Source organism: Columba livia, chromosome 5, assembly GCF_036013475.1.
Source record: "Columba livia isolate bColLiv1 breed racing homer chromosome 5, bColLiv1.pat.W.v2, whole genome shotgun sequence".
NCBI classification, from domain to species: Eukaryota; Metazoa; Chordata; class Aves; order Columbiformes; family Columbidae; genus Columba; species Columba livia.
The window spans coordinates 3,250,779-3,275,558 of NC_088606.1; the positions used below are offsets into that span (position 1 = coordinate 3,250,779).

The following is a 24,780-nucleotide window of genomic DNA, read 5'->3' on the forward strand; positions in this document are numbered from 1 at the left end:
CAAGGGATAGGACAAGAAATGGCCTCAAGTTGTGCCAGGAAAGGTTCAGATTCTTCCTGGAAGGGGTTGTCAGGCATTGGAACAGGCTGGTGGAGTCACCATCCCTGGAAATATTTTAAAATGTGCATAGACAAGGTTCTTAGGGCCATGGTTTAGTACCGGAGTTGGGCCATGGTTGGACTCTACTATCTTGAACGTCTCTTCCAACCAAAATGGGTCTATGATTTCGAGTGCCATTTCATGGTGAATTTGGAGGTATCAACAGTTCTCTTTCCCCTCTACTCTGCCCTGGGGAGACCACACCTGGAATATTGTGTCCAGTTGTGGCCCCTCAGTTCCAGCAGGACAGGGAACTGCTGGAGAGAGTCCAGCGCAGCCACCAAGATGCTGAAGGGAGTGGAGCATCTCCCGTGTGAGGAAAGGCTGAGGGAGCTGGGGCTCTGGAGCTGGACAAGAGGAGACTGAGGGGGGACTCATTCATGGGGATCAATATGGAAAGGGGGAGTGTCAGGAGGATGGAGCCAGGCTCCAATGATAGGACAAGGGGTAATGGGTACAAACTGGAACACAAGAGATTCCACTTAAATTTGAGAAGAAACTTCTCCATGGTGAGGGCTCTGTTGAACTGGAGCTTGGATGTTATAAGTTGAAGCAAGGTGGGATTTAGATGTGTGCTGTGCTTTGTGACTCTGCTGTTGTCACTGCGACTGCAATGTGATGGGGAACCCATGTGCCTTGGTTACTGGTAAAACAGGGCTGATGGTGAGAGGGAAGTGCTTAACGCTGCACCCAGGAGATGTGTCCCCTGTGAAGAAGTTGGCCTAGATGCCAATGGGACTAACATTTTTACTGTAATTTCAGAGATTGGCACCACCCTGGGGGTTGATTCTTGGTTCCCGGTTGTCCCCCATGCATGGACACCTTTATCTGAGTCAAGCGTGTGTTCCTTGAAACATGTTTTTTCTCCACTGACTGGCTACATTGAAATTGTTTTATGGGGTTTTTGTGCTTATTGCCTGGTTCTGGCTCACGTCTGCTTAGTGTGAGCCTCAGTGGGTTTTCTGGGACTCTTGGTAAAACTACTTGAGATCTGAAAGTCGGGGTTTCTCTGCAAAATGTGGTCAAGATGCCTTTAGAGTCTGTGGCGTGGAGCGTGTGAGACTGAGGTTTGTCTTGCAGTAAATATTTCTTAAAGGAAGTTTAATGGGGTTTTTCTAGGAAGCGAGTGTCCATCTCACATTGGTGTTGGCTCAGTTGTTCCAGAGCTGCAGGAGACAGCTGGTTTGTGGGGGTTAGTGCTGTCGAGGTGAACATCATTAGTTTCTTCCTTTTGTATGAGTGGGGAGAACTGCCTTGCCTCGGTAACAGTGTGATTTAATAGGTACATGGGAATAGAAAACAGGGTCTGAGCCTTAAATGTCGCTGCTGATTCTGTAACAGCCAGCTTTGGTATCGGCATTTGTGCATCTCCTGCTCTACACCCAGCTCTAATACACAAACAACCTTTTTTTATAATGATAACATGTTTAACATCATACTAATATCTTTTTCTAAATCTCTGTTAAAAAAACTATCTTTCAGGAATGGAGCTGTGACTTTCCATAGGTCTGGGGAAACATTTTTTCCTCTGAGGTCCATGGTAGTCAGTGTCTTTGAAATTCAGATTCTCTATTTACCTGTTAAGGGCATTTCAGTAGAGAGGAGGAGTTTTTCAAAGGATAAAACACATAGGGTTCCTTACCACTTCCTTAAGGTCCCTGGAGTCAAGACCCAGGATTTCAGATATGATGTAGTTACTCGTTTCTGTTCTTTCTCTTTGGAGCTCCTTAAAAGCTCTGTCTGCAATTTTCAAATGAGGCTAAAAACCTAAATGCAAAGGTAAAGGCTTCATAAAGAACTGTGGTTGCATCTGCCCAAGAAAGCTGGCAGGGCTGTTAGGAAATACGGAGCAGCCTGGAAGAGCTCCCAGTAAGACACTGGTGTTCCCCAGCACAGGGTTAATTCTCCTGGAGTGATGTCCATCTCAGTGTTGGTGTTTTAAGCCAAATTTATGGCATTGCGAAATATTTCTCTTGTTGTATATAGAGCATAATGTCTAAAAACTTCTTGGAGTTGTATCTCTGAAGTAGATGTATAGCTGATAAAATACTTAATGATGAATGTTCTGTCAGTAGGTCCCAGGAGCGTTTGCAATGCTATAGATCCATACCACTATCAGTGCATACACTTCCATTATGTTTTACATCTCTCCCAACTGTACATAATTCTCCCTGTTTAAGGGAAAGCAAGAAAGCTTCAAGTCAGAGAAAGTAGCTAGTGGCACTCATTAAACCCCCATGCAGCGGTAATCTCTTTCCGTGTAATGAAATCGCGCTGAGCTTTACATTGCTTTGCTGTGTCTCTGCAGATAGTCGCAGCGATAATGGCAATCACAGGAATCGTAATGATGGCATATGCAGATGGTTTCCAGGGTGATTCAATTATCGGGGTAGCATATGCTGTTGGATCAGCCTCTACATCTGCACTGTATAAGGTAGGTCATAACTGTTTATTAGTATTCTTATAATCTTTAACTCTGCATGTTAAAAATGCCCGAGTACGAAGCGAAATTGGTATAAAAGGAATGTTTTATTTTACTAATCCCTCCTGCATCATTCATACTGTGACCAGGCGATGTCACGATGTCAGGAAACCTACGATCAGGGTAATTAGTTGTCTGCTGCCAAACATTCGGCGTGACTTTTCTTGATGAGCCTTTAATGAAATCTCCATTAACTATGCTGTGAGGAGTTTAGGATTGTGTTTTAATCATTTCCCGCCACCACGGTTTATCGACACTGTTTTGAAGGGACTCGCCACATGCAGGAGGGAGGAGAGAGAATGCAGAGAGTGCCGCTGTCCCCGCGCAGGGACAGACAGCTCGTCCGGCTCCGCACTGCAGCTCTCTTGCGTATTCCGTGCTCGTGCTGGGCTCAGAGCCCCTGGTATCAGAGACACGTGAGGCTTTGCCAGCTGCTTGGAAGCTGTGGCTGCTCCGGAAGGAGAGGGATGAAAAGGGCAAGGATGTGTCCGAGTTACAAACAGGTTGGGCTAAAGGTGGATGGATTTATTGTCAGCTCAAGGAGGGTGAAATACATACCACCTGCAGTTTTGTGTCCTGTTCTGGAGCCCTCAGCACAGGACACACATGGACCTGCTGGAGAGGGGCCAGAGGAGCCACAGAAATGATGCGAGGCTGGAACAGCTCTGCTGGGAGGACAGGCTGAGAGAGCTGGGGTGTTCAGCTGGAGAAGAGAAGCTCCGGGGAGACCTTATTGCAGCCGTAATTAAAAGGGGCCGATAAGAAAGATGGGGACAGACTTTTTAGCAGGGTCTGTTGCAATAGGACAAGGGGTGATGGTTTTAAACTAAAGGAGGGAGATTCAGGCTGGACATGAGGAAGAAATTGTTGTCCCTGAGGGTGGTGAGAGCCTGGCCCAGGTTGGCCAGAGAGGTGGTAGATGAACCATCCCTGGAGACATCCCAGGCCAGGCTGGACGGGGCTCTGAGCAACCTGAGCTGGTGAAGATGTCCCTGCTCATGGCAGGGGTGGCACTGGGGGAGCTGGGAAGGTCCCTTCAACCCAAACTGTTCTGTGATTCTATGATTAAGTGTGTGTAAAGAGGAGAAGGAGATTGGAGTTAGTTGTAGTGGGATGAGAAGCTGCCTCCCAGCTTTAGACTTTGATTGTCTCGCTAATAAATTTGTTCTGACCCTTTACAAGTCACTCTAAGTACATAAATATAGGCTCATGTAGGACAAACCTCCCATGAGGCTCGTGCTGCCTGTGAACCTGAAGCAAGTTCTTCCAGGCTGGGCTTTGCTCTCACAGCTGGTTCATGCTGTGGACGTCCCTGGAGTCCCCTCAAAACCCTGACAGAGTATGGATGGTGTAGTTCTTGGGTTCTTCCTTACGCTTGCTTCTCATGGCATTTTGTATTCAGTAGTATTTTGTATTCAGCAGTATTTTGTATACAGACTCGACCCCCTCCATGGTAATAACATGGTATCCCCCTCAGTGCGAAAAAGCAGAAAAGGGCAGAAATCAGTCCAAAAAGCCCCTTGAAAAGCTTTTCTCTAGGAAAGGGCCAGGTTGTGGTGTGATGTCCTGGTCAGAGCTGCTCTGTGACCCCTGTGCTCAAGGGAGTGGATAATTTTGCTTCCCATGGCACGCATGAGCTCTGAAACTCTCCTCTCCTTTGCAGGTTTTGTTCAAAATGTTTCTTGGAAGTGCAAACTTTGGGGAAGCTGCTCACTTTGTTTCCACTCTGGGCTTCTTCAATTTAATTTTCATCTCCGTTACCCCGATCATACTGTATTTTACGAAAGTGGAGTACTGGTCCCCCTTCTCTGCTGTGCCGTGGGGTTACCTGTGCGGAGTAGCCGGCCTCTGGTTAGGTAAGTGTTAAAAACCTTTGCTCATTATACTGCTCTTCTCTTCCCACCCAATACAAAATTAGCCTCAGGCACAAACAGTTCCCCTCCTTAAGGAGAGAGAAATCTGATCCCACTGCAGACAGGTGCTCCTTGAGAAATGGTTTGTGTTTTTCATAAACAGCCTTCATACTAATATAAATAGCAGAGAATAAACACGAAGTAGTCATACTAATTGTCTGTTTTCCCGTCTTTGCATTCCTCCCATAATTTCATTGGGATTTCCCCATCTCTGGCACAGCTTGGTTGCTGTAGCTCCAATTTCCAAGGGCTGCGTGTACCCAGCGGGTTCCTGGCACGTTCTGTGGGTTGTGTTTGCAGGACACAGGGACCCACAGCACAGGGGCGCAGCCCTGTGGGTGCTGCAGGGCGCTGGGCAGAGTTTGCACAGCTTTGCTATAGCATGCAAAGGCTGACGCTGTTTCATTACCTGCAGATCTCTTTCACAGCCACAACTTGAGTCTTCTAGCCAAGCAGAATAGCTGTTGGATTCAGTCCAGGGGCATTTTAATTTCCAAATACAACAACATCCTTTCCTTTAGTAAAGTCTCCATTATTGCGTAATTGAAGAGGTTTTTGTCTCCACTGTGAGCCTATTAAATGGAAACAAAGAGGATGGCATTGCCAGGTACGTGGCCGAGGTGCTGAGAGCACCTTGAAACTGCTCTAGCTTGAGTTACAGCTGTTCTATGAGCACCTAAGGGACAAACAATAGCGATAATTTACCACCCAGGGATCTACCCAAGTATATAACCCCAGCCATGAGGGAACAATCCTGTGGAGCAGAGAAACCTGGGGGCTCACTAACTGGGTGTGAGAGCTGGAAGAACACCCTAGAAAATGGTACAAAAGGGAAGTTTTTGCAGTCTGCTTTCAAACTAAAGGAAAGTGGAGCTTGCTGGGAATGCTGTCATGTTAAAAATTAATTTATGGGTTGGATTTTTCTGTTTTTTAAGTGTTGAATGTTTGTATTTCTGTCAGCTTTCACCTTGCCTTCAACATGGCAGCGTGACCATTGTGTCACTCCAGTCTGCGTATTCTGCAGTTAACATCTCCATCAGCTAATTGTATTTAAGTGTCCTTTAGAGCTTGAGTTCCCTGCTGCTGTCACCTTTGATGTGTGTTCCAGCTGGGGGAGCATGAGGCCTTTCAACAGGGAAAGGTCCTGCTAAGACAAGGACAGAATGGCCTCAGCCCAAAGGAAAAACTGGGATCACCATCCTCCTGGTAGGAGGAGAAATAATGGTTTACGACAGCAAAACTAGGATGCTGGTATCTAATTAAAGCTTGGACAAACCTCTGAAATAGCAGTGATAACCTCGGTGTTACAGTTTATGAAAGGGCCGACAGCCCTCACTCTTGCCCCAAGAAGAACTTTTCATTTCACATCTTATATATATAAAAAAAAAAGAAGAAAAGAAATCAGTCACTTGGACAAGTACCTCATTGTTTCGTGCACACAGAGTATATATCATGCTCATAGGGTCAAGGTGGAGGAGAAAAGTCTCACTGTAGCGCTTTTCCCCATAGTCATTTATTATTTTCTGTTTTTCCCCAGCTTTCAACATCCTGGTTAACGTTGGCGTAGTGCTGACCTACCCCATTCTGATCTCCATCGGCACGGTGCTCAGCGTCCCTGGAAACGCAGGTACAAGCGCCGTGGTGGTTGGTGGGAGGAGGACGAGCACACGGGCATGCAGGCAGCAGAAACATTTGTTGTCTAAATGATCTAAATCTGTTGTCGTGTATTTCAAAAGCAGTTCAGTGTCCGTCAGCTTCCACAGATGCTCCTGGGGATGGTGGGTGTGTCAGTTGGTGAAAAAACCCAACCAGCAAAGCTGGTTGCTGCTGAGATGTGATGGGACCCATGGTGCAGGGTAGACGTTTACTCCAGAGTCTTCTTAAATCACCCCCATCTCTGCTCTTCCAGTCTCCTCCTCCACCCCGTTACCCTCACCACTCTGTGTATGTGCGTCTGTTATTAGAGAAACATCTGGTTTTGGGAGGATGCAGGTCAGAGCTGTGCAACAGTCAGTACCTGTGAGAGGCTGCTGAAGGGCTCAGATGTGCTGGTGTTGCTGGTTGTGGAGTTGGGCAGCTGGGCCTGGAGGCATCAACTCCAGTGTTCTGACCTTCATGCTGCTCTTTGCCCATCACTGGTCCATGCAGCCCCGAGGAAACGTTATCCTGGTGCAACCTGCTGGAGATTAAGAGTTAAGAGAGGTTGTGGAGTCTCCTTCCCTGGAGACATTCAAACCCGCCTGGACCACAACCCTGTGTGATCTGCTCTGGTCACCCTGCATTAGCAGGTGGGTTGGACTGGGTGATCTCCAGAGGTCCCTTCAACCCCACTTCTGTCCCTTCTGTCACTCTGGAGGACTGAGAGTGTGACATGGAGATGTGCCAGCCTGGTCTGATGCTGTAGATCATCCCCTTGCAGTTCTCATGGCATTGTTGTTTCTCCTTCACAGCTGTCGACCTGTTGAAGCACAAAATGATCTTCAGCGTGGTGAGGTTGGGAGCCACCATCATCATTTGCATGGGGTTTCTGCTGATGCTGCTCCCCGAGGAATGGGATGAAATAACCCTGAGGTTCATCAACAGCTTGAAGGAGAAGAAAAGCGAGGATCATGTCGACGACATCACAGAGTCCAGCGTACACACGAGAAGCAGAAGTAGAGCTAATGGGACAGTGTCTATACCACTAGCTTAGGGCCGGTGGACTTCAGCTGCACGCAGATGTATATTCTGTGAATATAGCTTAAATTCCCTCACTACTTGTATGCTTAAAACCGACATTTACTCTGAACTGGAGCTGAACTGTAAGATAAGAGAAATACATCTATAATAAATGTTTACATTTATACACTTATCAAGGAACAGGTGTAAATAACTATAATAAAAAGTTTTGTAATAAAAAACATTTAGTCTTGTGTCTTACTGAACTGGTGGGTTTAAAATATGGATCACGTCTACATAATTTATCTCCTTTTGCTGCCATTCTCAAGGATAAAAATCTTGGATATTTCCAGCTAGATCTCAAAACTGAACATGTGGACTTACTTACTTTCAATAAAGTGACCTTTCAGTGAGGTGGTAGGTTTGGAAAGCCATTTCAAACCTCTCTTGGCATTCGTCTCCAAAAGAAGCCAATGCTCGCAGTGATATTAGGAATTATTAGCAGAATACATATTCTGTGATGTGTGAAACTGTAATTTTTCATTACGTTATTGTGGAATATGTGATGAAAGGTATTTCACGTACAACCTGGACATGCACCAGTGCTGCAAACTCACCTCCTCTCTATTGAATATTGTGCTTGCAGCCAGTGGAAACCCATCGATGTCCTACCCAACACAACACCCAGGACATCTGCTTAATGGACTGTAAGAGTTTAATTCATGGGCAGCTCATGGTTGCAGAGATGAAGTGATTTTAAATTGGGTCCATCTTTTTGGCAACAACCTGTATTTTTGAGAGTTTTGAGGCAAAGAAATATTTTCTTTAACTTCCACTGCAGAAAAGGCTTTCAAAAGCCAAACCCAACCCAACCAACCAACCTACCCAGTTCCATACTCAACCCATCACCGTGTAGTTTAGACTGGCTGTTCCCTCTCACAGCATTCCTGCCCACTGTTTGGGAGTTTGATTAGCAGCTAGTAGGGCTTTTTTAATGGTATTTCTCTCAGTCCTTAGGGCTTAATACTGCTGCAAACAAAGCAATTTGTATAAATAATAACAAAAGCACCTTTTTGTATTTGGCTCCCTTCTATTTTATGGCTTTTATCTTCTAATAATTCTTGTCTAAACTGTTCCTTGCAACCGGCAGAGCTAACCAAGTACTTGTGTATATTAAAAACAATAAAACCCACAAAATCAAGAACAAGAAACCAACCAACCAAAAAACGACACAAACATGGGCTCTGTCATCTTATGACTGCAGAATAGGGCTGTAAAAACCAACCATTTGCACTAAATACAGACTTGTAGGGTTTCCATACGCACACACGCGGTCTTTTAAAAGTCTCTTCTAGGTTTTGCGAAGGTGGACTCAGCTCCCTGTCTGCTGCTTTCATTTATGTTGAACAGGAGATACTGGTGGGACGATACAGCTGAGAGCAAAGAGCACATGGCAGCTTGAGCAGCGCCTCAAGTCCATTTTGGAGTTGGCATATTCATTTCCATTACTACATAGTTTTGGAGATGGGTTTTACTGGAATTTTAGCTCCTGCCAAACTGAACACACGGGAAAAACAAACACTCCCTTTCAGCATGCAGCGATGAGTACATTTTGGCTAGGAGCCTCATGGCAGCACCTTCAGGCCCAGGACTGGATCCTTCAGGGAGCCTCAATGAGTATTCAGTAGGGAAAAATCATATGGAATCCCCGTGTTTGAGTTGGTTTTCCCCTATTTGGGATGTTTCCCATCAGGGGCGCAGCGTGTTGCTGTCCCATCCCCAGGGTATCACCCTGACATTCTGCAGGCAGCAAAGACACGGAGCTCTGAGCCCAGCAGCCGCCATCCAGCTCATCTCAGGCTTAACAGACAACACCTAACCCAGCCCAAGCCTTCTGCTAGGAGAGAGCATCCCCCATGGAATCACAGCATCTTTTAGGTTGGAAAAGGTCCTTAAGATTATCACTTCCAACCATTAACCTGGCACTGCCAAGTCCACCTCTAACCCATGTCCCTGAGAATATCATCTACATGTCTGTTCAACCCTCCAGGGATGGTGACTCCAGCACTGCCCTGGGCAGCCTGTTCCAATGCCCCACAGCCCTTTGGGGAAGAAATTGTTCCCCAGATCCAACCTCAACCTCCCCTGGCGCAACTTGAGGCCGTTTCTTCTCATCCTATCACTTGCTACTTGGGAGAAAAGACCAACAACCCCCTGGCTCCAAGCTCCTTTCAGGCAGTTCAGAGATCAGAAGGTCTCCCCTCAGCTCCTGTTCTCCAGGCTGAAGAGGGAGGCAGTTGTTTTTCCTAGAGCACAACTCTGTCTTTCAGCCAGAGAAAACCCATTAAAACCAAGGAAAAAACAAGAAATCAGACAATAAATAGAGGTTGTTTTGCACAACCACATTGATTACCCATCAGAGGAATGAAAACCAATAATCGCACCCATCAAGTCACTGATCAGTATGTGGTTACTTCTGGGTGTCTCTGATGAGCCCTTCGATCACTTCCAGCAAAACGTGAGGGTTTCATATTGGTTGCACCATCTTGTTTGCCAGTTTTGAGCTGGTAGCCGTGTTATCAGATTCTCCTTCACACCAGGGCCTGGCTCTCCAGAAGGAAAACAAAACATGCTACAAATAACCCACCTCAAGCATCGCTGCCTGCACGTACACGCTCCAGAGCGCTCAGCAACCGGGCACCATGGACAATGTTATCTCGGCACCACTGGAATCCTCAGCCGTGCCTGGGATAAGATGAACATCCCCTGTTAATACAAGCGACAAGCAGCAGATGGAGGAATGAGCCATATTTCTTGACTTTACAGATGTCTAATACCAGGATCTATTAGTCTCACCGGTGTGCATCCCAGCCAGTGAAACAGCGCGGTATTATCTTCCTCTCTTCGCTGCGCTGTTTGTTCATGCTATCTCCAGCTAAACACGTTTCCAGCATAATAAACAACACCAACACTATCACATTGTTATGGTTCTTTCTGCTTTACTGTCCGGAGATTTGCATAAAGTCTAGGCATTATTTCAGGAAAAAAAAAAATCACTGCTGCCCACTCTGCATCTCCTCCCGTGCCTGTGTTTTTTGTAATTTAAAACTCATTTTTAAGGAGGAGTTTTAAGGCAGAGGCAATCTGCTGGCGCAGATTGATGTTGGACCAGTGCCCTGTGCTGAATCTTGCCCTTGGTTCACCTTTGTTACCTGCACACGGAGCAAACTCTGCTCCTCCGTGGGAAAACACCCTGCCCCAAGTCACGGCACTGCCCTACCCTTGAGCTTTCCCCAGTATCTTCCTTAAAATAAGGGCATCAGAGCACTTTGGGGCGAATTATTTCATTTTGACTACACTAAACTTGCTGGAAAATCCAATTCTGAGATGATTGGTATCACTTACAGGTTCCAGCTGAATTTGGTGAAGGGTTTCAGGCAATAAATGAAGTGGGAGAAAGGCATAAAGAGCTTCTGTCTCTCCTGGGAGGGACCACATGATGTCCCTAATGGCAAAGAATGAGAATAAAGCTCCTTCCAGCCCCATGTTTCTAAAGCACTTAGGAATCAAACCAAACCTTAAATACAGGTAAAAAAATCTGCAACCAAATAAACCCCCCTGTTAAAGAAAAGGAGTTTAACAACATCAGATCAGTGACAAAGCCAGCCTGAACAGGCACACCTCAGCCCATCCTTCCCGTGTCAGATGCTGGTGTTAAAGGCAGGTTTAAGCAAAGGGGTTAATGTGGGATTACTGCTTTCTGCTGAGCAGGTCGATATGATGCTGGTAACCATGATCTCCACCACCACACGTGGACATCTCACCCAGCAAACCCAACACCCACCCAGCGCCCTGCACAGCTGCAGTGCACAGAGCCCAGGCAAAGGCACAAAGGGGTCATTTTAGCACAGCTGTTGCAAGTGAATAATATTTGGGAGCCTCTTCCAGTCCCATTGGGCCCTTTTGGGAGTCAGTTCAACCCCAAGCTTGCTCTTGGTTTGCCCCCCCAAACCTGCAGGAAGGGATATTTATGCATCCTGCCTTCCTCCCTCACCCCAAACCCACATCACAGCTCTTGGCTGCTCCAGCTCTCCTCGATTTCCAAAGTAAAGGCACGTGAAAAATCAAAGCACAGCTCCGAGGTACACAGATGCTGGCTTTCTTAGGGACACTCAGAAATATTGGTCCTTAACTGATGCAGCATCAAGAATCACAGAATGGTTTGGGTTGAAGGGATGTTCCCAGCTCCCCCAGTGCCACCCCTGCCATGAGCAGAGACATCTTCACCAGCTCAGGTTGCTCAGAGCCCCATCCAGCCTGGCCTGGGATGTCTCCAGGGATGGTTCATCTACCACCTCTCTGGCCAACCTGGGCCAGGCTCTCACCACCCTCAGGGACAACAATTTCTTCCTCATGTCCAGCCTGAATCTCCCTCCCTTTAGTTTAAACCATCACCCCTTGTCCTGTTGCAACAAGCCCTGCTTAATAGTCTGTCCCCATCTTTCTTATGAGCCCCTTTTGAGTACAGAAAGTCCACAATGAGGTCTCCCCGGAGCTTCTCTTCTCCAGCTGAACACCCCAACTCTCTCAGCCTGTCCTCATAGCAAAGGTGTCCCATCCCTCTGATCATTTTTGTTGCTCCTCTGGCCCCTCTCCAGCAGGTCCTGGTCACACTAATGTCCTGGGGCACGTGTACCCCAAAAGCTGTACCACAGCAGGGGAGCGGTGACCTCCCAGAAGGACACTGCAACACCTCTAAATGCGAAGAGGAACATCTCTGCACCTAAAACTCCTCTGGATGAAGCACTTAGAGCAATATCAGCCTCAGGTATGTCTGTCCCTTCACAATCCTCTTCCCTAAATCACTCTACAATGGGCTGTGGTGCCATCCTGCATGACAGGTGGGGAAACCCATATGGCTTTGGAAAGAAACCTGGCCAAGAGAGGGGCTTTGGTGGCATGGGGAGCAGTGGGACCCTGTGGGGACTTCAGCAGGTCCAAGACCACAGTGTGGCAGCCAGGTGAAACACCCAGATACATGGCAGGCACTATCTTTAACAGCCATGCGGGTTTTCCACTGCTCTGACACCACCAACATTGCATTCAATTCAGTTTTCCCAAGCTGCTTAACAGGAGTTACCTGTTCTCAGCAGGGGAGGGGAAGGAGAAACAAAAAAATTGGAAAAATAGACATTAAGCATTGAGAAACTCAGGATGCAAGCCAGGGGTTGTTTTTATATTTTCATTTGAGAAGAAGAAGGAAAAAAAATACAGACAAAGCTACCCTGCTGCCTCAAACCCTATGTGACTTGTTGCAAAGCAAAGTCGTGAATGATGTTGGTGCTTTGCAGATGAAAACATGAACCAGTTGGGTTGCTCCAGGGAGGAACAGTTTCTACTGGGAGCTGCCACCCCTGGCCAGTGGTATTTTGCAGCTCGAAACCTCCTCATGTCTGTCAATGGGGAGTTGAGTGGTTCCATCTGTGGATCTACTGGCCATGAGTGCTGGACACTTGGCTCTACCATGACCCTCATGTCCTGCACAACCCTCCTCCCAGCACCCCTCTCCCAAGATAAAAACCAGAAGAGTCCCCCGTTGCTCCAAACCTCTACAGGATCACTCCAGGGGTCCCAGCGGGATAAGCTGCTGCTAAATGAACCCCAGCTCTGACAATTTTTTGGGCTCTCCTCATACACTCCATTTTTGCTGTTTTCCACATGTTTCACAGCTGAGCCCACAGGTCCTCTGACCTCCTCTTGGAATCCTATTCCTGCCAAAAAACCCACCCTGCAACAGTAATCTTTTTGCATAAATAACCCTCCCTACATATTTTCCAGTTGCTCTGCCTTGGAAATGAACATCTGACTACAGCTCCAAGGAAACTGTGGCCTTTGAACCCCCTCATTCACCTTAGGAGCAATGGAGAAGTGCAGATCATTCCCTTATGCACCAATCCTGCTGTGTTTGGCACAAGTCCTGCAGCATCTCCAGAACCGCAGGATATGACACACTCCGGCTGATGTTTTCAGATGGGTTTGTGCCAAAACTGCCACCAGCTGGCAGGAGCAAGGGTGGAGGATGCTCCCCAGCCAGCCCCTGTCCTCAGGCTCTTCTCCCATGCAGGGTGAGACACACTTTAACCCTTTTGGCCCTCCAAGGATTTAGTTTCCTTCCAAAAACTGAAGATTTAGCAAAAGAGCTGCTTGTAGGAATACCTCCAGGTCAGCCTATGGCCAGCAGAGGTGGTGCCCCTGGTTGAAAAGTCACTTGTTGGTAAAAAACAAAGCTTCCCCAGGGCTTGGTGCTGACTGCCCGGGCTGCTTTCCACTTTACCATCAGCAGCAGCCGCCTCTCCTCCCTGTGGGGGAATGGCTGGAGTCGGGTCAATGTTTAACCAAGCTGGGAACAACATGTGGGCACGTCCGCGGGAATCAGCCCTGGCCTTGGCAGCCAGCACAGAGCTCCCCAGGAACCACAATCACTCGCAAAGATCCCTCCGTGTTCAGGGAGGACGGTGCACAAGGGGTTTCTCCTTCTCCTTTCAAAGCCACCGCTCTGCAAAATGGGCCTGAGCTCTTCCAAGGCGCATCCCAAGGTGACCAAGGTGGCACCGATGCAAACCGGGGAGGACCTGCCTGCTCTTGTCACCCCATGCCAGCTCCTCAGGGTGCCAGGACAGCCCAGCGTGCGTCACGAACTTCCACCTCTCCGGGAGACCTGGTACGGGAGGTCCTCTGCAGGTAAGGGGGTTGTCACCAAATTATTGTGAAGCAGAGGACAGGGGCATTGGCTGGAGCTGCAGCATGGGGTGGGTGTAGGTACATGGACACACCATCCTATGTGAGTAGCTTTTTGCTATTTCCAGGACATTTTAGCTTTGGGAAGACTATTATTTTCCCCCATCATGGCCTGTTTTAGGAAGTGTCTTGATCACTAGAGCCCAGATCCCAGGCTCCTCGTTCCCATCAGTCACCCCCCAGGAACAGCCCCACTCCCCTACATTGACATCAGTCTGTGTTCAAGCAAATCCTTGTACAGCAACCCCATAACTCTCGGTCATACACCCATCCTGCTCACCTGCTGCCACTGGGCATATCACTGTCATTAGCTTAATTAGCATTAAATTCTGCGTAATGCGCTCAGCAGGTAAAACTCAGCATTAAAATGAATTACACCCGTGTCTCGCACAGGGCTAATTTCATAACCTAAGAGGGAGAGCAAGGCAAAATAGCACAACTGTGTGTGTGTGCCTACAAGTGGCATCATGCAGCCTCTCCCCCAGCCTTTCACAGCAGGGCTTAAACTCCATCAACACACAAAACCTTCCCAGAGGCGAGGAAGGAGGTTTGCACCCATCCAAATCAAGGAGCTGGATGGTGTACTTCTATAGAAAAAATTAAACCCCCCTCAATAAATGTATTTTTCTACTACTTTTCATTTCCAGAATTAAAAAGAGTACTTGAGTGATGTATTAGCTTGAGCTGCTGACTAACTAAGCAAAGCCTTCAAGAGAATAGCTTTTATTTGGTTTAGGAGGGTTCATCTTGACTTGTGTTAAATCCCACTTCTTCCAGTGGGAAAATCTGCAGATACTGATGTGCAAAGGTGAAAAATAAAAGTGATGAGAATGCCTTGAGCTGTGGCTTTGAGCTGGCAGCATGGAATGGGGGGACGATGGTCCCTCTTTGGTGGTATCACCAGCTGTGCCAGGGACCATCCCTGCCCAGGACTGAGGGGGTTTGGGGACAGCGAGCACTTGGCTCCCAGTTCTGTGTCTGTACAGGATAAGGGCGAATCTCCTGCAATACACACATGGATAGGATGAGAGGGAATAATTTTAAAAATACCCAAATATGGGCAAAACAAACCAGCAAACCTCATAAGGGAGAAATAACTTCCCCAAAGCCATATTCTCCCACCAGAACAAGCATCTCCTGAGCCCCAGCCCCTTGCCTGTGCCATGTCATAGAATCAAAGCTCCCCCAGTGCCCCCCCTGCCATGAGCAGGGACATCTTCACCAGCTCAGGTTGCTCAGAGCCCCGTCCAGCCTGGCCTGGGATGTCTCCAGGGATGGTTCATCTACCACCTCTCTGGCCAACCTGGGCCAGGCTCTCACCACCCTCAGGGACAACAATTTCTTCCTCATGTCCAGCCTGAATCTCCCTCCTTTGGTTTAAAACCATCACCCCTTGTCCTATTGCAACAAGCCCTGCTTAATAGTTTGTCCCCATCTTTCTTATCGGCCCCTTTTGAGTACAGAAAGTCCACAACGAGGTCTCCCCAGAGCTTCTGTTCTCCAGCTGAAAACCCCAACTCTCTCAGCCTGTCTCCCAGCAGAGCTGTTCCATCCCTCTGATCCATCCCACATTCCCAGCACCGTGAACCACCCCATCACCTTTTGCTTCCCCTTAGAAATTCCTTACACACTAATTTGTCTTGCAGATTGAGATGTGACAACTCCATAATCCCTTTTGCTATCACAAGCTGTTGTTTCAGCACATGTTCCCCGGCAGCTGGAGTTTGTCTCTAGAGGAACCTCCAGCGCTGGACACTAACACTCAGAGTCCCAGTCCCGCCTGTGCGGAGCAGCTGCAGCTCCGCTCAGCAGTTAATCATTGCCAGCACTCAGCAGAGCCCAGCAATCATTTATCCCGTGGAGTTACCACCTCCTCCTGTATCCCAACCACCCTCCATCGCTTTCTCTCTTCTCCCAGAACCCTTCCTTGGTGATCTTCCATGGGGCTCATTTAAAGTGACCACCGAGGTCCCCCATAAGGTGACTCCCAAATTATCATATTTCTTTTTAATATAACTGTTGAATTTGGCATCAAGATGTAACTCCTGCAATTCATCCCCAGCTCTCCTTCCCTCTGGCCACCTCGGGGCTCTCATCATGTGGGAGCGGGAGCTGCTCAGCAACACCTCACTCAACTCCATGTGTAAAATGGCATTTGAATGCACCAAGGCAGTTTGGGGGGGACTAAATGGGATAGTGAAACTCTTTTTGTAAATACTTACTACTGCAGTATGTCTTTTATTTGTGCAAGAAAATGAAAAGGCAGCAATGTCCACTTGAGAGCACCATTGCAGAACAGGCCCAGGACCAGATCATGTTCAGGCCTCAGTGAAAGCATGACTTTAATTATTAACAAGTGATCGCTGGTGTGTAGCACGTTATTTTGGGCTTATTTCCAAAGATGAGGGTCTGTGATCGTACCGCTTGTCTCACCGTAACCCACTGACTTCTGAGCTCACTGGCTGGCTGTAGCCTAACTCTGCCACAGTCCGTAAAAACAGAGGTATTTCTCAGTTCCACCAAAAAACAATGATAATAAAGTCTCAGGGAGCAAGAAAAGACCAAAATTGCTGCCTGTTCCCAACTTCAGAAGGCAGTGAGGAGGCAGTAAAGCTCACGGTTTTCTTGGCCAGCTGATGGTCACAGGGAGAAGAGGACCCTTGGTCACACGTGGGAGTCAGGGAGGCTACAGGAGACATGGAGGATGGTTATTGTCACATATAGGATGTATGAGGGGCTGTAGAGGTAAGTAGGAGAGGTACACAGCAGACACAGTTGTTAGAAACCACAGGTACATCCTTTCATTATTTCTGCAGCTAATAGAATAATTGATACCATGTGTTACATGGGTAAACCAAGAGGGCCAATAATCACCCAAAAGTAACTTCACCCATTTCTTCCCTGATTTTTAAGGGCCCCTTTCTTTCAACACGGTGCCAGAAAAGGAAGAAACCAGCATCATTAAACAGCACCCACCCCGAAGACCTCAAGTAAGGCGAGTTTGAAAAGCTCCCTGTGTTGCTCTGATTGACCCAATGACATGGGCTTTTTTGGAGATGTGGGCATGTGTCACAGCACCACGATGGGGGAAACAAAGAATCTACTACAATGCAAGTAGAAGGTCCTGCCTTTAGATGACCATCTCTAGTTGAGTTCTATTTTATTTATTTTAGGTTTCAAGAATTTCTATACATGCTCTGTACCTACACGTACCTTCACCTTCTCCCCTCAACAGCACTATGTACTTGTGTACACACACATCTGTATATCAAGATATAAAAAAAAGCCTCCCCCAACGAACATAAAACACCCTTGTTCACTCCTCCATGACTTTCCTTTGTCCTTCCGGCACTTCCCGCATTCCATCCACTCCAAGCTCTGAAACCCATAACACTGCTTGACCTGGCAATCGGGATTTTCCCCACACAAGAGCTACCACAACATAACTAAAGCTCAAAAATGTATTTATATCCATATAATCTACTACAAAGAAGGAAAGGACACATCACTAGTGCACCATGCTGCTCAAGGAGCAAAGTTGTCATTTCATTAAAAAAAAAAACAACAGTGACAAGAAGCCCTCCACATGCATCTTCTGTGCTGATATTTTTCTGCACCGATGTTTTTATACAATACAAAACCTGGGTGAGGCTCAGGCTATGATGTGCTCGCAGGGTTAAGTTGGAGCTGCATTACCATGGCTGTACAATTCTTGCTGTGAATCAGGTTATTTAAAACTCAGGCCCTTCATCTGCTCCACCTGCATTTTCATTGCTTCTCAACACCCTCCCAAACCAGACAGCAACAGCATCCAACTTCCCATCTCTTACCTGCTCACTATTTAAGATGCAAAGCTGACGACGTTTGGCTAAGATGGAGTCCTCCCTCCTTCTCCGCATGCCCACAGAGGCTCAGGGCGGGACACTGGGGACACCAGCATCACTCTGGATGCCCCAGAGCTGCAGCTCCCCCACTTTATTAATCAAATCTTTCCTCTCTGGCATCCCAGCCCAAGGCTTTCAGCTGTGTTTCTTCTCTGCTGCTCAGCCCAGATCTGCGGGCTCTAATACTGGGAGCAAACAATAAAACCAGACAGAGAAAGGGAAGAACTTTAGCAGACCCCTCAAGCATGGGTGAAGCAGAGTATCCTGCTCCAGGAAGTATTCAGCTGATGGAAATACTTCTCCCATTGCCCTATACCCTCATTTAGGCAGGACTTTTAATTAGCAATTAAGGCCCTGCTGCTGAGACCCTCCAAGAGAGCCCAGCTGCATGGGGCCCATTAGCAGCCTAATCAGGCGGCTGGAGGGAGTCCTTAGCAGTGGCTGGGGACAAACAAAAGAAAACACACTTCTTGGCTGTTTAACCCATGAAAGAGATGTATTTGCCCTGATGGGCCATGGCCTTCTCTGCAGCATTCCTGTAGGTGATGGTTGTCCCAGCCCTGGGTTACACCAGGACCAACCTGTCCTTCAGCTGCCCGCGCTGGTCACGTTCCTTCCCAGCCACCTGTATAACCCCTTGCCATTAAAACCCTTGGGTGAACATGTCATCTCCCTGTGCTGCTCTGAGACCCCCTGAGAGCATCTCTACTCTCCCAAAATTTGGTGACCAGCCCTCTGCACATGTCCCACGGCAGCAAAGCTGCTGAAGCAGAGCTGCTTGGCTCACGCCTTCCTTGCTGTGATTAAGGTCTACTTAATACAATAAAGAAGGGAAGAGACACCGGACAGGGTCAGATAAAACCCCAACACTCCAGGCTGTGGCTCTGGCCAAGACCGGTGGCTTCAGAGAGAACAGGCAGCCACCGACTGTTGAATAATGTGTCCTTGGATTTGGTGTGAGGATGAGGCAGCAGCACCTGGAATGAACCCAGCTACACCCTGTGAACTGTCACATGGAATCACAACCTCATTTTAAAATTTCCTGCCAGCACATAATTTTTACTCATTGATCTTATTTCCATTAGAGCTCTAATTATGTATTATTCAGACATTGTTAACACTTATTGCAGGACAACAAATCTGTTAATCCTACCCCCTGATTCTGCCATTGCTGTTAGGGAGTATAAATGGCACCAGCAAAAACCCTTATCCCTGCGGGAATATTTTCAAAGACAGCAAAGCAGGATGATGTGGCCTTCCCAAGGACTTCTAAAGGATTTCAGTCAGGGAGTGTTTCCAGAGAAAAATCCCATGAGGTTCACAGAGATGAAAGAGTTGATTTTGCAGCCTGTGACACAACTTTAGCCAAAATCCTGAGACTTGGCCACCCCACCAGGTGCAGTGAGATGAGGGGACAGATGCAGGAGTTTATCTGCCTTGGTGGCATGGAGGAATGATGCACAGCCCGGACTGCAGCTTGTGGTGTCACATGCTGCCATCTAGTGCCATTTTTTAAGCTTCATATTCAGATTTGTGAGGAGTTTTTTAATGCTAAGAGACATGTGAACTTGGCATTCAGGACTGACAGGGATTTCTCCCTTTACATGATGCTGCTGGCTTATTTTCTCCTGTGGTTTTGCATTGATTTACAAGAGGCTTACAAATTATAGCTCAGGCTTTGGCAGTTCAGTGCAACCAGTAGCATTGTCACCATTTAGAAGACACTCTAATTCATATTCAAGGGGTTAATGATGTCCCACATAAAGTGTAAGCCAGGTCTTGCTGATGACATCCTCGATGATGCCCCCTTTATTTTTGAGCTCCCATCCTAGAAGGGGACACTAACGATATCAAACCATGAAATGGCCCATGATCAGCCAGTAGCGTGGCACGATTTAAGGAGACAACTTGCCTCCTTACGATAAAAATCTGTGCTTAGTCTGTATAGCTTAGTCTGTAAACAAAGTGTCTGCCCACTTCATAAGCCACCAGGAAAGGTACTTTGTACCATGCAGAGAAGGGTCCTGCTCGGGCCAACACAGGTGGAAAGGCTGAGGGAGCTGGGGCTCTGGAGCCTGGGGAAGAGGAGACTGAGGGGTGACCTTATTAATGTTTACAAATATGTAAAGGGTGAGTGTCAGGAGGATGGAGCCAGGCTCTTCTCAGTGACAACCAATGATAGGACAAGGGGCAATGGGTTCAAACTGGAACACAGGAGGTTCCACTTAAATTTGAGAAGAAACTTGTTGGGGGTGAGGGTGGCAGAGCCTGGCCCAGGCTGCCCAGGGGGCTGTGGAGTCTCCTTCTGTGCAGACATTCCAACCCGCCTGGACACCTTCCTGTGTAACCTCATCTGGGTGTTCCTGCTCCATGGGGGATTGCACTGGATGAGCTTTCCAGGTCCCTTCCAATCCCTGACATTCTGGGATTCTGTGATGCTGAATAGATGGAGGGAAGGGTGCTCTGAGTCTCATGTAACCAGAATCTGCCCTCAGATGTCCTGCTGGGAAACATTATATTGAATTATGACACATCTCCATGATTCAGCTGAACAATTTGAGCTGGGGTTTGTCTTCACTCTGGCCTTGGCTGGAGCCTTGGGAGCTGTTTCATATCAGGTTTTGTGATTATGTGGAACAAGCAATGCTGAATATTATAAATATTGGACTTGTAGAGGCTTGAACCTGCTGGCCCTATGCAAGCAATCACTCCTGCAAAGCCCTGGAGTCAGCGAGAAGTGGCTGCAAGCCCCCAAAAAAAGGTAAGTACATGGCTGAGGCTCCTGAATGGGTCATTGCTGGCTGCAGACTGCTTTCCCTCACAATTCAGGCACCCCAAAAAGCAGCAGCTGGTGTTTTATGCCGCCTGCGCTCCCATCCCTGGCTGAAATAACTGGTGTGTGGGTGAAAGGATGCAAAATACAGGGAAAGATTCTGAATCTCCAGCATGACAGTTCCCTGCTGAGCCAGGACCTTATACATTTTTGAGGCTAAAGATTTGAGGACCACTTTCTGAAATGGCCGAGTGACTTGAACACCCACCGCTTGCAGTGAGCAGGGAAAAAGCTGCAAGTGCGGTAAACACCCCCTGCAACCCCAAACGTGCAAAAGCCTTTTCCTCCCTTTGGACCACGAGATTATCTTGGACCAACAACTCAAAGCGGTAACACCTTGGGGCTGGGGGGGGGGCAGGAGGAACAGTTATACTTTGTTTTAATTAAAATTTTTCCCACCGTGCCCCAGAGCTGTGAGATAAACTACAAGTGCAATAGAAGTCTGTGATAAATCGCTGCGAGCTGGCTGTGCAGGGAGATGCTTGCTGTCTGTATCCGTGGGGAACCCAAGGGGGCAGGCATGGCTTTGGGAGCTGGTGGCTGTTTCTCTGTCAGAAAGCACAGGTATATTTATTTATGTTTATGAACACTCCGTAGGCTCTGGAGGAGAGGGGACAAAGCCTGGGACACCCCCCTGGCAGGCGGCAGCACTTGCACAAGCTGCAGATGCTGGACTTGACCCGCAGGCACCGAGAGGTAACACTGTGATGGATTTGGGGAGAGGTTGGGGCTTCCCCTCTCAGACGGGGGTCTGTCCATCCCCAGGGTCTCTTCCATGGACCAAGGGGCTTAAAGCCTCTTACTAGGAAGACCAAATGAAGCTTTTCTGGTAGTTTAGGCAAAGTCGAAGTGGTGAACACCTCCAGGACCCCCACGATCGGTAATTACTTCTGATTTTTGCAATGCTTTGCTCTCATTAGTCCATGGCCCATGGATAAACCAAAAATCTGCATACGGGTCATGTTCTGTCACGTATCCAGTTTGGCAAATACCATTTGCCCTGGTTAAACTACTTAACTGCATAATTATTTTCAGCCCTGGCCCCCTAATGCTGTGCCTTGTAGAACTGTTAAAACGTGTTTGCTCCTCCGCTGCTCGTGTCAATGACTTGTTTGCAAACCCAGGCAGAGCTGAAGCGAAATCTCCACAGGGAGGCAAAAATCAACAAACGAAAAATCAAGGAATTCAGCCCGGAGAAAGTCCTTGACACTCTCCAGAGAGGCAGCAGCATTGAAAGCCGAGACCTCGTCCCTGCTGAGCTCAATCAGCGTTTTCATGGAGACGACCATGGTAAGTAGAATAATTTTCCAAGGAGATGTAAAACTCACCAGCCTCTTAAATGCCACCAGAGAAGTTTCCCAGTGGAAGCTGCTTCCACTGCTCCATCTCCTGCTGTGACATAGTAAAAATTCAAAAGACTGAAGGAGGGAAGCAGTGAGATGTGGCTGTAATGCAGAGCATTGGGATGCCGAGGGGCAGGATGCAGGTGTCTGGGCTGCTTGTTTGATATAAACCAAATAGACCTGAGCAGATGTGAATTAAGACTGGAAAGAGTTGAGCAGAGGGCTACAGAGATGTTGGAGCATCTTTCTGATGAGGAAAGACTGAGAGAGCTGGGGCTACTGAGCTGGAGAAGCTGAGAGGGATCTTATTTCTGCTGATCAATACCTGCAGGGTGGGTGTCAGAGGATGGACCAGACTCTGTTCAGTGGTGCCCAATGACAGGATGGGGGGCAATGGGCACAGATTAAAGCACAGGAGGTTCCATCTGAATCTGAGGAGAAACTTGTTTGCTGGGAGGTGCCAGAACCTGGCCCAGGCTGCCCAGAGCGGGTGTGGAGTCTCCTTCTCTGAGACATTCAAACCCCCTGGACCCACCTGTGTGATCTGCTCTGTGACCCTGCGGGAGCAGGGGGGGTGGACTGGTGAATCTACAGAGGTCCCTTCAACCCAACCAGTCTGTGATTCTGTAAATCTGGAGGGCAACCTGCAGTGCTTTGGATGTGGCCGTGACTCTGATCGAAGCTTTGGGGCACTGGTTGATGCAGGCTGGGGTGCAGCTGCAGGGTTTGAAGGTGCCAGGGCACACAAGGTGACCTCACTGTCCCCAGTGAAGGGGAAATCAAAGCGAATCTCAGCCGTAACTTTGTACTGACATCTCCAATGCATGAGCTCTGTTATGCTTTGCTTGCATGTGAGAACCTTTGGCACAGTCTGGAAACGTATCACGGAGGGTAAAAGTGCTTAAATCAGTGAAAAACTTGTCTGCCAGTGAACTTTTACCAAGAGAAAGGGTAACAGACATGGCTGCTCCTATTCCATTGCGTTTCTTTGTCTCAGCTCTCTTCTGCCTGGTGATAAAACCATACTGCTTCTTACCAGACTCTATAATTTCACCAAATATAACCCTGAATATATTATACCTCACCCTGCCCAGCCCTGATCATGGAGTCTGGTTTTGGAGGGCATCTCTCGGGATCTTCTTTACGTGCCTCCAGCTGCCCACAGCCATTTCCAGCTCAACCCTAGGGGACTGGGCATGCAAGCTTTGCAAAATTATGGGGTTTATTTTGTTATTAGTATTTTTTTTCCCCTAAGGAAACATATGGGACAGAAGACCCTCCGGACAACATGGTGGGGCTGACCTCTCTCCAGGCAGGAGCAAGAAGGCTGACCTGTGGTTCTCCAGGGAGCCGCGGACGAGGGATCTGTTCTGGGACACCTCCAGCACAGACTCCGAGGAGTGGGAAAGGGAAGGGAAGATTTACCACAAGCCTACGCTCGTGAGAACCAAGACAGAGAGAGTTTCTCTCTTCGATGACTTCTTTGATAAAGATCTCTAGTGGCACGGTGTGGGGTGAGAGGGACAAGCTGAAGAAACGAGCCCCAGCTCTGGTGGGGGCTGAAAAACCCCCGGTTGGGTTGACCAAGGGTGGAGACACGATGCTTGCGATAAATGACATTTCATGCCCAGAGGAAAGGACAGCTGGAAGTGAGGAGGTCACTGATGTGAAGTGAATAATGACTGCTTGGGTTATATGGCTGCATCAAAATATGTGGGGAAAAAATAGCTTGGACCAAGCAACACTGAAGTGGGGATAGAGGAAGGAGGAGGAGGCTGGCAAAAAAATAAAACCAAGTAGAAGCTGGCAAATATTTTGGGTTAACCCCAGATATTAAGTTCCAACTACAATGAAATGTTTTGCCTGCCTCTGGGTTACTCAGCCTTTCTGTTTAACTTGTTTTTAACCTTATATCCTTTTCTAAACCACAAAAAGCCAGCTCAAAATGCAAGCGTAAATTAGTCATTTAGGAAACCTTTAAAATAAATATTCTGGCATTTCTAAAATTCCTTTTTGACTTTTTTTTTTTAAATTTAATCTCCTTCTCTGCCCCAGACACAGAAATACATGCACTAACCTCCAGTTCTATGGATAATCTGAAACAGCTGGGTTTCATTCACTCACCTTCTCTGTCCAGGGTTCAGCACTGGAAGCTGAGCAATCTCCAGCATCTTCTGCAGACACATCCCCCAGTGGTGCTGGTCAAGGCTGCTGCATCCACGGAGCATTTGAACAAGTTGCCCTGTTGCACCCTGACATTTCCAAGTATATTGAAAAAGATGGTTATATGAAGCGTACCAGATCTGTCAAAGAGATACTCACAGTTTCCATCTCTTCTAAACCATATTTTTTCATACAGTTATCTACTTTTCCATATAAAATCATGTGTTACCTGAGAGAGAACTTCACCCAGCTCTCCTGTCTCTTATCTTGTTGTCTTTGTAGGTCTGTAAAGGCCACCGCAGTAAAGCTGCATCATGTTCGTGGAAAACAGTAAGTTATTCAAGCACATGTATGAAATAATTCCCTGACATTTCAGTTACGCATCTTATAGTTATTAACATTTTCTTGTGACAAACTGGGTATGTGAGGTACCAGTGCTAGACAAGGGGGGGTGAGAGCCCGCCACCAGCCCTGGGAAAAGACTTGCCTGCATCAGTTTTACCTCTGTTTGAAGAGCTGATGAAGGGCATTAAGCCTTCCTCATACCTTCTGCTTGTCTCCCTGGGTTGCTTTCCACTCAGTCTTTCTAAAACCTACCAGTGGGTAG

The 24,780-nt window shown here is 47.7% G+C and overlaps 2 protein-coding genes and 1 long non-coding RNA gene across 9 annotated transcripts in view; 2 read left to right on the forward strand and 1 right to left on the reverse strand.

The window, feature by feature from the left end:
• Positions 1-7,394, forward strand: part of SLC35F4 (solute carrier family 35 member F4) — a 137,389-nt gene extending 129,995 nt beyond the window's left edge. For all 7 annotated transcript variants that reach the window (XM_065063085.1, XM_065063086.1, XM_065063089.1 and 4 more), the window contains 4 exons: positions 2,408-2,533; positions 4,245-4,437; positions 6,032-6,121; positions 6,945-7,394. In XM_065063085.1, the coding sequence (XP_064919157.1) occupies positions 2,408-2,533; positions 4,245-4,437; positions 6,032-6,121; positions 6,945-7,186 (651 nt within the window). In that variant the 3' untranslated portion in view covers positions 7,187-7,394. The remainder of the gene's footprint in view (positions 1-2,407; positions 2,534-4,244; positions 4,438-6,031; positions 6,122-6,944) is intronic.
• Positions 7,163-20,651, reverse strand: LOC110359933 (uncharacterized). Its single transcript, XR_010472674.1, has 4 exons — positions 17,781-20,651; positions 9,800-9,918; positions 7,770-7,938; positions 7,163-7,293 (listed from the first exon to the last, which is right to left on the reverse strand). It is a non-coding gene; the product is annotated as an uncharacterized LOC110359933 (long non-coding RNA).
• Positions 13,601-24,010, forward strand: CCDC198 (coiled-coil domain containing 198). Its single transcript, XM_005504146.3, has 6 exons — positions 13,601-13,893; positions 16,864-16,940; positions 20,509-20,595; positions 21,265-21,363; positions 21,792-21,957; positions 23,266-24,010. The coding sequence occupies exons 1-6, from the start codon at positions 13,716-13,718 to the stop codon at positions 23,508-23,510; spliced, it is 852 nt and encodes a 283-aa protein (XP_005504203.2). The 5' UTR covers positions 13,601-13,715; the 3' UTR covers positions 23,511-24,010.
• The last annotated feature ends 770 nt before the right edge of the window (positions 24,011-24,780 follow it).